General features: G+C 43.7%; 1 protein-coding gene across 3 annotated transcripts in view; it reads right to left on the bottom strand.

Annotated features, from left to right (window-relative positions):
• Positions 1-7,562: 7,562 nt before the first annotated feature.
• Kpna6 (karyopherin subunit alpha 6) overlaps positions 7,563-13,804 on the bottom strand; it is a 71,777-nt gene continuing 65,535 nt past the window's right edge. For all 3 annotated transcript variants that reach the window (XM_023702996.1, XM_023702997.1, XM_023702998.1), the window contains one exon: positions 7,563-12,694. In XM_023702996.1, coding sequence (XP_023558764.1) covers positions 12,507-12,694 — 188 coding nt within the window. In that variant the 3' untranslated portion in view covers positions 7,563-12,506. The remainder of the gene's footprint in view (positions 12,695-13,804) is intronic.

Genomic DNA, 13,804 nt, shown 5'->3' with positions numbered 1-13,804 from the left:
CTTGCTCCCGCTGCCGCCAATCAGCGGCCGGGGCTGGCGCGGAGCTTGCTGGGAAAGATGGCGCGAAGGTGGCTTTTGAAGCGGGGGAGGGAAAGGACTACTATCCCTACATGCATCGGGGCCGTCCACAACTCCCAAGATGCAATAGAAAAGGTTTCCTCCTAGGAACGAGATATCCTGCAACTCCAGAAGAACTAGTACTTCTGCAGGGATACTTGCGTCAGTTTCACGAGTATAGAGAAGCTAGGATTCGACCCTCAAACCCTTGTGCCTGTCTTTTCCTGTGCAACTCGGTCAACCCTTCCTTGCTATGAACATCTAGGAACTCTGAGGACTGAAGGAAGAATGGAGTCTTGGGCTGCGAATCAGGAGAGCTGTATAGTATTCCAATTGAGTACTGTAGTCCTAACTGAATCACTAATTTGTTGTGTGATGGAGCATTCATTTTTTTCCACTTCCTTATTCCACTGGAGATTTCATAATAGTTACTTGCACACTTGCTGTGTGCTTTCTTGGTATCTGCCTGTCGCCTTAACCACTGGGCTTTAGGGAAGAGAGCATTAAGGGAAAGACTTGATAACTTGTCCAAAGTCGCATCAACGCTGAGTGGTTAAACCAGGTTGTCAAATCGGGACATGTCACACTAGCACATATCGTACTTGCTAACCTGCCTTTTACCCAGAAAAAATAGCAGCCATGGTAGTCATTCTTTGAGGCACAGGTCCAGCTAACTTGTGAAAATGCATTTTTTTTTCCTGCTATACCGGAGATTGAACTCAGGACCTTGTGCTTGCCAGGCAAGCACTTACTCTACTGAGCTATCTCCCTGGCCATATATTATTGTTGTTATTTTGCCTTCTCAATCACCAGTTGGCAGTCCGTTCCTCAGGGTTTCTTGGAGGGGAAGCTTGCCCTCAGGCGGATTCTTAAGCCATTATTTGGCCCACTCTATACAAACACCCAGTTGCATATGGGCTAAAGTTGAAAAAAGGAACAAATGTATCTACAATTCTTCATTCTTGTTGCATATAGATAATACTAGAATAAACCTCAACGATATTGCACCTAGGTTTTGAACTTAAAAGTTTTGGCTTTTCTCTTCCCAGGCAATCTTTCCCATTACCTTTGCTTTCCACCCTACCAATAAACTTTCACCATTTCCAAAGTATCTCAGGTTTATGTGGATGTTGTTTTTCCTTCCAAAATGCTTTTGAGGCAGAAGTAAAAAATTTCAATATGGTTAGATTTCTAAATTTCTGTGTAAAAATGCATAATTGTTTATTCCTATTTTTATTTTTTTTAATTTTTTTCTTCATTCTCTAGGGACTTAAAGTTTAACATATCAATACTTGATGGAAAATACCTGTTCCATGTTATGTCTAAGGTGTTTGATATTCAGACAGTGAGGTATTATTACCCTACAACTGCCTATGTTGTAGGGTAATAATAATAAGCTTCTCTTCTGGAGGGTTCACAACCTAAGTTTACAGACCAAAAATTAGAGAAAAAGAAGGGCTGTAAGGACAGCCAACATTTTGGCCCTAGCGTTTCAAGGTCAGTGAAGACTCAGGACATAGGAGACCTTAACATCCTGTAACTCAGTTGTGTCCCAAATTTTCTGATCAAGGAGATTATGCGGCCACAGAGGAAAATGATGGATGATGTAGAGTGTGCCTAAGGAGAGTGACATGGAGAGAAAACATTCTCTCAGTCTTTCACAGAGAGCAAATTGGTCAAGCAATGGCCTTGACTCATCCATATGGCTGACACTGACAGAGGATCTACAAACTGCAGCACAGGGTTTCAGGATAAATCCTGAGGGCATTTGAGTGACCTTATCAGATACAAAAGTTACATTTCTTGTTATATAGGTCTTGCTTTATCTTGGTTTTAACCATCCAGAAGAAAAGTATAAACACAAGGCATAAAAAGGAAAGCCATATTAATATGCTGAGCTGTAAAAGACTGAAGTCAACAACTTCTGACATTGCCAGTCCTATGGAAAACCCACTACTATTATGGACTACTGCACTATATTGGAATATTTTGCTGAACTCACACACCTACAATATTTAAATGACAATGGAATACCCTTCTCTGACACAACTAAACAAAAAAAGGAGAATGACCATTTTGTATCTGAATACTCAAAATAGGATAGATATACAGCTACTTTCTCTTAATTCAATGAATAGAAAGATTTGTTTTAATAGTGTTTGTGGACAGGATATCATGTCTGCATCTTGTACAATGAATAACCACTAAGACAATATGCAATGTATTAATTATTGAAACTGTCCTACGAAACGGGTTTGAAACGGTCTCATTGCTATTTGTTTCTCAATAAAATTATTTTTTATTTTTTATTTATTTATTTATTTATTTATTTATTTTTTTGGCGGAACCGGGGATTGAACTCAGGCCCTTGCTCTTGCCAGGGAAGTGCTTATTTCACTGAGCCATCTCCCCGGCCCCAATAAAATTATTTAAAAAAAAAATAAAAAATTTCAAAGCTCACTTCAGAGTGTAATGGGAGTTCAGCATCAGCCTGGGTTGTGTGATGGTCTATGTCGTGCCAGTCCGGGCTCCCTAGGCACAGCTGCCAGTTTCCTAGCTCTGGCTCATATCTAGTTACCTACTTACTCTATCAAGAGCCTTGCCAGTGTCTGCAACCTGGGCTAGCTTCTTAGATCTGGAAAGTATAGCATTAGCAATAAGATGCTAAAATTAGGGCTGGAGAGATGGCTCAGTGGTCTAAAGCACCTACTTGAAACAAGCTTGGCAAAGCACAAGGACCGCGGTTCAATCCTCCAGCACCACATGCCAGCCAGCCCCGCCCCCTGGTTACCGCCCCCTGGTGGGCTGAGCTGGCCACACACACACACAATAAATAAATGTAATAAATACAAAAAAAAAAAAAAGATGCTAAAATTACTATTTGCTTACAAGTCAGTGATCTTCGCAAGAATCCTTGGCTAACTCTAAGTCTCTGTCTAGTCTTAGAGACTTAGCATCACATGAGGTGGGGAGGAAAAAATTGTTGTGTTAATTGGAACATGTTTAGAGCTAAAATGTTATGTTTTCCCTAAAGACTCAGTTAAAGAGACTTCATTGCAGTGTTTTGTCCAGTCCTTAAGAGGCACCAAGATGAATTCTTACCAGATAACCTTGAGAAGCAATCTGGTATAAAAAGAGGATGCAGGGACCAATGGGATAACTCAGTGGACTGAAGTGCTTGCTTAGGCAAGCACAGGTACCACGGTTTGATCATGGGCACCCTTGATGAGCCAGCCTTGCCCGCAGGACAGGCTGAGTCAGCCATCAAGTCAGGGCATGTTGGTGCGCACCTGTAATCCAAGCCCTAGGGAGGCTGAAAACAGGAGGATCACTATGAGTCCAAGCTGTGTAGTGAGACCCTGTAACAACCAAATACATTAAAAAAAAAAAAAAAGATGCGATTGAGGCTCATAAAGACTTGTGGGGGCTGGTGAGATGGCTCAGTGATCTACAGCACCTACTTGGAACAAGCTTGGCAAAGCGCAGGGACCGCGGTTCGATCCCCAGCACCACATGCCAGCCAGCCCCGCCCCCAGGTGGGCTGAGCTGGCCAGAAACACACACACACACACACACACACACACACACACACACAAATAAATAAATGTTAAAAAAAAAGACTTGGAATCTAGTTCTCTTCAAATCAGGGCTATGATTACATCCAGAAAGACATATTGAAAGGCTCTTGAAAAGGCAATATATAAATTAGACCTTAAGGGGCTGGGGAGATTGCTCAGTGGAATAAGTGCTTCTCCGGTGAGCACAAGGGCCTGAGTTCAATCCCCAGTTCCACCAAAATAAATAAATTAATTAAAAAAAATAAATTAGACCTTGATGGCTTTCCATAGGAAGGGGGCATTCTTTTTTTTTGTGTGTGTGGAATCAGGGATTGAACTCAAGCCCTTGTGCTTGCCAGGCAAGCACTTAATCTACTGAGCTATCACCTTGGCCCCTAAAGGCATTCTAAAGAAATCTATTAAGCAAAAGGTATGCATGGAGTGGAAGGTGTGGCAGGAAGGGTCAACAGTGATCCATAAACTTGACAGAAACATGGGCACTCTGAGATGCTAAGCAGGAGGAGCAAAAGTTGCAGCTCAGCTTGGGGAAATTTAGCAATTTAGCAAAAGGGTGTCCCAAGGGGAGGCAGGAGGGCTGGTATGTAGCTCTGTATAAAGATCGAAGATCCTGAATTCCAATCCTAATTAATTTGTTTTGCAATAAAATAATATATTGAGGGCCAGTGGGATAACTCAGCGGACTAAGTGCCTGCTTTGGCAAGTGCAGGGACCAGGGTTCGATCCCCAGTCCTGCATGTCGCGCTGGCCCTGCCCCCAGGTGTGCTGAGCCAGCGACTGAGTCTGGGCATGGTGATGCATGCCTGTAATCCCAGTGCTAGGAAGGCTGAAAAACAGGAGGATCACTATGAGTCTGAGCTGCATAGTGAGACCCTGTACCAAATACATAAATGGAAAAAAAAAAAAGATACAGGTCTAGGTGTAGCTTCCTGAGTGCTGGGATGACAGGTGTGTGTCACCATATCTGCCCCCCCCCTTTTTTTTTGAGATTGGGTCTCATTATGTAGTTTAGGGTGTAAATGCCTGTCTGGCAAGCGCAAGGTCCCAAATTCAATCCCTGGTACAAACAGAAGGAAAAAAAAGTGACAAAACTTCAACAGACCATATTTGGATTGAACCACAGCAACCTGAGCCTGATTGCTTTGTTGAAGCAGCCACTTAAAGAACTGAACTAAGGGGCAGGCCCCCAACAGACCATATTTGGTAACTAAAAGTTTCCTGTGGAGTCTACCAGTGTTTGTATTTTATTTTTTTACAGTACCGGGGATTGAACTCCAGACCTTGCACTTGCCAGGCAAGTGCTTATCCTACTGAACTATCTCACCAGCCTCTAAGTTTTTTGGTTGTTTCACTGCAATCTCTGCTGTACCCTGAAGGGAGAAGGTGGGCGAGATGGTGCACATCTGTAATCCCAGCACTCAGGAGGCTGAGGAAGGATTGTACAAATTCGAGGCCAGCCTGGGCTATAAAGTGAGCTCTAGGCCAGCCTGAACGCTGCATACTGAGACTCTGTCTCAAAAAAAAAAAAAAAAAAAAAAAGAAAAAAGAAAAAAGAAAAAACCTAATAAAAGATTAAAAAAATAAACTGAAGGGAGGAGTTCAACTCAAAGAGCTGTGCGGTAGAGCTGAATTGGGACTGTTCAAAATACTTTGGAGAGATACTCTGGTCTCTCTTCAGATCACATAAATCTTTCGCCTTTTACAAAATACTCTGGAGAGGGACTGTCGAGATAGCTTAGCAGTCTAAAGTGCAGTTAGATACTCTTAGTGCAAACTAAACTTTCATGACAAAACACAGATCAGTATGTAGTTGCTGTGGGTGTGGCTGGAAGGAGGGAGCCCTCAAGAGGGCAGAGAGAAACTTACTGAAGTGATAGAGATATACGGTGTATGTAATGCATTCATAGATGCAAATGTCTTGTCAAATTGTATCTTTTTTTTTTTTTTTTTTTTGAGACAGGATCTCACTGGAGTTTAGGCTAGCCTTGAACTCATAGCAATTCTCCTGTCTCAGCCTCCTGAATGCTGGGACTACAGCCTGGCCTGAGGGTTTTTTTTTTTTTCCCCCCCTTGGTACCAGGGATTGAACTCAGGACCTGCGCTTGCCAGGCAAGTGCTTATTCTACTGAGCTATTTGAGCTATCTGCCCAGCCCCTGGCCTGAGTTTTAATAAAGCCAATTAAAAAAACCCTTTACAACACTAATAAGTTGGGTGTCCTTTTTTTTTTTTTTTTTTAACATTTATTTAGTGTGTGTGTGTGTGTGGCCAGCTCAGCCCACCAGGGGGCGGGCCTACTGGCATGTGGTGCTGGGGGATTGAACTGCGGTCCCTGTGCTTTCCCAAGCTTGTTCCAAGTAGGTGCTTTAGACCACTGAGCCATCTCGCCAGCCCCCCCCTTTTTTTTTTTTAAACATTTATTTATTTAAAGTTGGTGTCTTTTCATTTTGCATTATTGGGAATTGAGCCCAGAGCCTTTGCACTGATCTACATCTCTAGTCCTTCTTTTAAGAAACTTCTAGCCCTAGGACTGGCCAAATAGCTCAGCAAATTAGAGTTCCTGCAAGTAGGCACAGGGGCTGAGGGTTTGATCCTCAGGCCTGCCTTGCAGGCCCTGCCCCTAGGGCGCTGAGATGGCAATTAAGACTGGGCGTGGTGACGCATGCCTGTAATCCCAGCTCTTGGGAGGCTGTAAACAGGAAGATCACTATGAGTCTGGTCTAGTAGTGAGACCCTGAATACCCTGATCCTTCCCTAATATAATAATTAAAAAAACAAAAAATTCCAGCCCTTTTTTTGAGACTGGTGCTAAGATGTCCAGAGAAGGCTGCAACTTGTGACCCTCGACACATACTATACCCAGATGGTGTAATTCTAATCTTCAGCCTAAGGTTTTTTTTTTTTTTTTTTTTTTTTTGGCATCAGAAATTGAACTCGGGGTCTCTCTCTTGCCAGACAGGCACTACACCCGCTGAGCTACATTGAAGGCTCAAGTTTTTTTTCTTTTTTTGTGAGTTTTATGCAGTTCAAACTGATCTTCAACTCACTATGTAGCTCAAGCTGGCTTTAAACTCACAGCAATGCTCTTGCCTCAGTTTCCCAAGTGCTGGGATTACAGGTATGTGTCACCATACCTGGCCCTTTGTGCTTGAGATTGGGTCTTATTATGTAGTTCAGGCTGGTCTTTTTTATATCAGGCTGGTCTTGAACTCACTGTATGGCCCAGGCTGGCCTCAAAATTTCTGGCAATCCTTTTTTTTTTTGTCTCAGACAGGCTCTTGCTATGCAGTTCAGGCTGGCCTTGAGTTCACTTTGTAGCCCAGGCTCATCTCGAACTCACAAAGATCTCCTGCCTTAGCCTCCTGGGTACTGGAATTTCAGGTGAGCGCCACCATGTCCTGCTCAATTTATGTATTTATTTAAAAAATTTATTTATTTATTTTGTGTGTGTGAGGCCAGCTCAGCCCACCAGGGGGCGGGGCTGGCTGGCATGTGGTGCTGGGGGATTGAACCGTGGTCCCTGTGCTTTGCTAAGCTTGTTCTAAGTAGGTGCTTTAGACCACTGAGCCATCTCACCAGCCCTGTCCTGCTAAATTTAAATACCCTATACCTATGAATGTCCATTTTGTATCTGTGTATTCAAAGTGGTTGGGATAGATATATAGTTGCATTCTCTTAATGAATAGAATGATTTGTTCTAATGGTGTTTGTAAATAGGATCACAAGTCTGCATCTTGTACAGCAATTAACCACTAAGAAGAATATATGCAGTGTATTATTTGTTGAAACTGTACTTCCGATTTGATTTGAAACTGTCTCATTGCTGTTTATCAATAAAACTGAAAAAAATAAAATAAAATAAATTTAAATACCCTCTTTGCTTCCAAAAATATCTAGTCCAGGGGCACCCCAAACAAAAGAAGACAATTTAGAACTTTGTGACAGGTTTTTATTTTGCTTTTTATCTATTACAGTGTTTGAAACCTAAAGAAATACATTTCTCTTCAAATTTGGATGTGTATATAAATATTGTTTGTCTGGACTCAGCACACTCAATGCCATGATTTCTTGGCCTATGTCTGCTTTGAAATCAAGCTTTGTCTACCCAGGGGCCCTGAGATCATGGAAAATGGCCAAAGCTTATAGCTTTTAGAAAAATAAAAGCAAATGAATTTGGAAAGAAAAACCAGTAAAGAGGATTTGATTCACTTCCCTAGGATCTTCCGCTAGAAAGCCAAGCTGTTACTGGAGGACATCTTGTCTGTTGAGTGGCTCAAACCCTACAACTTCCCTTAAGGCCAGTTAAAGGCAATTGCTAGAAAAGCTAACTTAAAAAAAAAAAAAGTCCAACTCCAAGATCCAAGTGTTCATACAGTGGACTTCTTCCAAGGATAGGTCAGAACTTCAGCTTGATTTACTTCACAGCCCTCTGGACATAGTACAGTTTTCTTCTCTAACCCAGGGCTTGAAATCAGACCTACTTAAGAAAGTGGCTAACGCAGGTTTGGCTATGGTGGGCGTTAGAAGTTAGGCTGGCCCTCCAGAAGTAGGTAGGGTGGCCTCGCTAGCCCTTGAAGACAAAACAAACCCTTCTCCTAGGCTGCTCTGGGCCCCAGTTTAACAGTTATTTCTCTCAAAGCCAGCTTTGGTCCTGCAGAGTCCAGGCCTCAAGCAAAATGCCCTGTTGGAGGAAAATTCATAGATGTGGTTGGCCTTGACAACAACGTCTTGCCCACGTTTGTATATTCTGAGACTAGGGGACAATGGGATGACTTAAATCATTTTTGAAGGCATGTCCCCAAAAGCAGCCGGTGGCAACCATATGGATCCCTAAGGAGCCAAGTTCTCAGTTTGACAGTTTAACAAATAATCCAACAAATAAAACACTGGATGGGGTTGGTCTAAAATGTGCAATCCTATATGGCTACAAAAAACCCACTGGGAGCAATCTGTCAGTCTCACCTCCACTAGCTTCTAGGGCAGTACGATCTGCAAGATGCTACTTCTAGTCATAAGTGCATTTCCTGTGGTTCAGTGCACTAAGTCTTGTATTCTTTCCCAGCCCATCAGCAAGGCCCCTAAGCACCCTGTCATACCTACTGGATCACTGGAATGCTTGCAGGGACTGGAGGACCATCTGCGCCTACAACTTACATCTACTATGAGGAACACATAACACTGGATACCTAACTGAGTAAAAGGGTTGAAAGATGAGGCCTGAATAAAATGGGGGTCTTTAAAAGGGAACATGTGGGGTAAAGTTAGTACTGCCTGGTTTTCCTCTGCCTCTCAGGCACAGACATGAGAATATGGAAATACAGCTCATTTTGCTAGACAGTTTTCCTTTTCCACTCCTTTGGCTAGAGAATCTATACCTAAGAGTCTTTCTTTTTTGCTCAAATTAAGTACAGCAGCTATAATCTGTGCAGTTTAGCTTATATAAAAAAATGAAAAATGTTCCTGGGAGACAAAAGCTTCCAGGGTAAACAGGGTTGAACTAGTAGACCTAAGGGTTCCAGGTAAAGGAGAACAGGGTCATCAACCTCTGATCCTCAGTGGATCATTTGTGTCCGCAGACCCAACAAAGCAGGCTGGCAGGGTGAGGGCAGAACACATGTGCTTCTACCAGAAACCTGCAGCCAACATCAAAGCCAACTGGTCACCTCAGATCTCAGGAGACCGAAAGCAGGCTTCAAAGGCCAGACCCTGTAAGTACTAGGTAAGATTGGGGGGAAGAATGCTTACAGGGACTGGCAAAAAAAGAATATCTGGCAGTGCTTGAACACGTGAGCCAAAAGCCCTTTTGTTTTATTCCATACCTAGATATTCTCACCCCCATCAGAAATCTTAAAAATATAGGTATATAAGCCATGTTTCAACATGAGGGTTCAAAAAACTTTAGCTTATCAGGTTACTCTCTATTGCAGGCAAGGGGGCCCCTTCATGCTGGCAATAACCATCCAGAAACCTGCCAGAAGGCTTTGGCTTCACTTAGGCAAGGGTGTGTTCAGAGACTAGATCTTCATAAAGTTGCCAAAGGACAGAAGGTACAATAGGAGGTTACTGCCTCTGTGGGCTGAAGAACTTTACCTGTGAACTGAAAGGGGATTAGGAAGGTAAGGGAGAAACATAGTCTGGGGAATACATAAGGGAAAGCTTCTAGAAATTCTTTTTCTTTTTTTTTTTGATACTGGGAATCAAACTCAGGCCCTATGCTTGCCAGGCAGGCGCTTATGTTGCTGAGCTATCTCCCCAGACCTAGAAATAATTTTTTTCTTAAATCTTTTCTCATATTGTGCCCCCAGCAGAATTTAGCCTTTGAAATCTTTGGAGAAAACTGGATTTAAGCAGCACCCAGATGACCAAAAATGAGTCTTCCATCTGGTACAGGACCCAGATCTGAAGCCAAAATAGATTTTGGAGGAGTAGTTGGAAAAGCAGGACATTTCTGTCCAATACTAAGACTATGGCTCCAAGGTCAGGGAGTTAAATGTTGCTTGAGATGTACAAAGTATATCCTATTAAACTGCTCTGCTCTTTCACAAGGACGTAGTGGTAACTTTTTCTTTGAACTATGGAGAATCTTTCTTTTTTCTTTTTTTCTTTCTTTTTTTTAAATAACAGAAGGTCTTGCTGTGCAGTTCAGGCTGGCCTTGAGCTTGATACGATCCTCCGGCCTTAGCCTTCAGGTGCTGGCACTACAGGTAGTGTGCCACCACATCCAGTGAGAACTGTTTTGTAATGGAGACAGCAGGCTTAGTGAGAAGGACCCTGTCACTTGCCTTCCTAGGAAATCAGAAGTTCCTTGTCATCACTCCTAAGTGCATGACTGGCACCTGACTCACCACGGTAGTGAATAGCTGTGTGAGTCTTCCGAATGAACTTCTCACCCTAAGCCACCTTCCTTAGAAAATGTCCCTGGAAGGGGATTTCAACACTAGAAGGAGGATAAATTTAAGACAAAAGGCCAAAAAAAAAAAAAAAAAAAAAAAAAGAGGGTGAACTTTAGATCTACAAGGGAAATGAAGGGGTAGAGGTTTCACTTGAACCAAGAAGGAATAGCTAAGAATGGAAGCTAGAGCGGCACTGTTTCAGGGGAAGGAGAGGCATAGCCTAAGAGCAGAGTCCCCTGGCTAACACTGCTGGGGATGCGATGAGGAGTAGGGCATCTTTGGCCCACCCTATCCCCCTTTATTATCATGGGTAACCCAACCCAGAAAGTACCGCACTAGCTTTGCTCAGGAGAAGAGACCTTTGGGTTATAACTGTCACAAGGAAGGGAAAACCCAAAACAGGGCCAAGGATCCCAAACAGGGAAGATACCAACAGCTCTCCCAAGAGCTGCTGTTTTTCCGTAAGAGAGGCAGCTGTGTGTGGTGATGTGCATGGGTAACAGCCTTTGAAACTGTATTTGGGAACGCAAACTACTTTCTGGGTTTCCTGATACAAGCAGATGCTCAGCAGGAAGGACCAGTGAGGCAGATTTCACTAGGCCCTGGGGCTGCCCTTGTCCCCTCCACAGATAGGAATAATAGATCCTGGTGGCTGATCTGCTTAAAGGATGCAGAGCTGAGGGTTGGTCCCAGGTCTTGGCCTAGAATCCAACAGACAGGAAAAGGAACAAGCTCAGCTCTTCTGAGTGGGAGGCTTCCATATATCTTTCTGCTCTTCCTCACAATATACTAATCACAAAAATTAGACAGTTTCTCCTTTTTAAGACCAATTAAGATTACCCTACTTACTATATAGAATATAGAAAAATACAGAACATTTTGACATTCTCTCCTTTAGAAGTAAAATATACATGATCCAACTATGGAAGAGGAAGAAAGGCGAAAGGCAGGGATCCCTGACTATCCCAATACCAGGCAGTCTCACTTCAACTTTCTCTGCAACTTAGGTCACCAGAGCAAGAACTTTCTCCTCAGTAGAAAGGAGGGATCCCAGCCCCCTGTCTTGAGCTTAGGAGAAAATACAGTCACCTCAGAGGTGCATTCACTCTGAGGGAAATTTTCAAGTAAAAAATGAAGTTGGGTTGCACCATTTGGAAGGTGGGTAGGAAACATGGGGTCAGTAGCTACACATAAGAAGCCCTATCTGAAAGCCTGTACTCCTCCCCTCCACTCCCACTGGTGTACTTGGCTCAGAAGAGTGAGGGTGTATCCTGAACTTAAGAGGTCCAGGAAGAAGGTAAGAGAAGCAGGGGCCTTTGTCTCATGGTGGCCTCCCCATCAGCCCCTAGTCCCAGGCAGTGCTGGCAGCTGGGATTCCTAAAACCAGAAACTCACACCTCTTGGGAAGAACAACCTTAATATACAAGAAAAATGTGCAAAAGAAAAAAATTAAATAAATCAATCCAAGCATACAAGATTACTATTCCGTCAGAGCAAGAACACTTTGTTTTGGATTTCTCCCGTCCCCTCCTGTCCCCTTCCCTCCCGTCTGGAATTTTCCATCTGCTCACGTACCCAAAATAAGAGTTACATTGATCAGGGCAGAGGACTGGGAAGGATGAAGGGAGATAAAGGAAGTCACCATTAAAGAAAAACAAAACAAAAAAAGAAAGGTGCAAAATGATTACCTCAGTCCTCCTTTGTCTACCCCTAGGCTCCTGGGTTAAAGACATGTGTGCAGCCAGAATATAGTGTAAGGAAGAAAACCCCAACATGTCCCCTTTTCGTCACAAAACCCAATGTGAGCCTCAGATGGTTCCGTCTGTCCAGAGGGCCTCCCTCCAGGGAAGGGGGCGGTGCAGGTCCGGAGCACAGTCTCCAGGGCAGCAGGTGATGGTGGGGGCTGGCTTCCTGCCCACCAGAGGGCTGCGCTACCACTGGCTGGTGGTGCTTCCCGTCCCCTCCCCTCCCCGGAGGCAGACATTATAGCTGGAAGCCCTCCATGGGGGCCTCAGGCTGCTGGAAGATGAACTGCTGCTGTGTTTCATCTACTTGAGGAGCCAGGCTGCCATCATCATCCTCTACACCGAAGTAGTGCTCAATGAGGTCGAAGGCCTTCTGGTAGATCTCCTGGTTCTCGTGGCTCTGAAGAAACTCGATTTTATCCAAGCCTATAGTGTGGCAAGGAGGAAGTAGAACGAAGTAGTGTGAATACTTATCTGCGGGTCCACGCAATGTTTATGTACTTTTCCTCACCTGGGTTTTTTTTTTGGTGGAACCGGGGATTGAACTCAGGCCCCTGCACTTGCCGGGAAAGTGCTTATTCCACTGAGTCATCTCCCTGGCCCAAAAAGAGTTTACTTATTTCTTTTTATTTTTTATTTTTTGGCGGAACCGAGGATTGAACTGAGGCCCTTGCACTTATTCTTTTTTCTACTGAGCTATCTCTCCGGCTCCCTGAGATATGTTTGTGTTTATACATACTAATAGTAAGATCAGATCATTCTTTGATGTAAAAGAGGAGAGTCATAAACTCTTCCCCAAAACATAAAATCCCAAAAGAAAAAGACCAACATGTCAGGTATGAAGAGGATCTACACCTGGTTCTGCTTTAAATTAGACATGAGGAAATCATTAGTCACCAATCAGAGAAGGATTTTCTTTTGGGGGGGCTGGCTCAGTCTGCCTTAAGGGCGGGTCTGGTAAGGCAGGTGGAGGTGGGGTTGGAACCGAAGTATCCTGAGCCTGACTGCATTTGCATGAGCAGGCGCTTAAGCAACTGAGCTAACCAACAGGCGCCCCCCCCCCCAAATTGAGAAGGATTTTTTTTCTTTTCTTTTCTTTTTTTTTTTTTTGGCGGAACCGGGGATTGAACTCAGACCCTTGCGCTTGCCAGGGAAGCACTTATTCCACTGAGCCATCTCTCCAGCCCCCAATTCTTTTTTTTTTTTATTCACCTCTCAGAGATAGGTGATGAATCCATTCATGTCTCTTCTGGGATCTTGCTAGAAACTCTGCTGGAAATATGCCTTCTAACTCCTGGTACTATTATTAATCTGGGGTCTCTGTGTTTGCATTTGTATTACAGTTACTTCTAAGGCACCCCAATATCAGAAACAGAACTGAGCAAATGCTCCTGAGAGGGAGAATTAATAGTACAAAACTGGCTTTGAAAGATGACTAGGGGCTGGAGAGATGGCTCAGTGGTCTAAAGCACCTACTTAGAACAAGCTTGGCAAGGCATCAGGGACCGCGGTTCAATCCCCCAGCACCACATGCCA

Source organism: Octodon degus, unplaced genomic scaffold (assembly GCF_000260255.1).
Source record: "Octodon degus isolate 3935 unplaced genomic scaffold, OctDeg1.0 scaffold00163, whole genome shotgun sequence".
NCBI classification, from domain to species: domain Eukaryota; kingdom Metazoa; phylum Chordata; class Mammalia; order Rodentia; family Octodontidae; genus Octodon; species Octodon degus.
The sequence above is the reverse complement of the archived record's forward strand: the minus strand, read 5'-3'. Positions and strand labels throughout refer to the sequence as shown.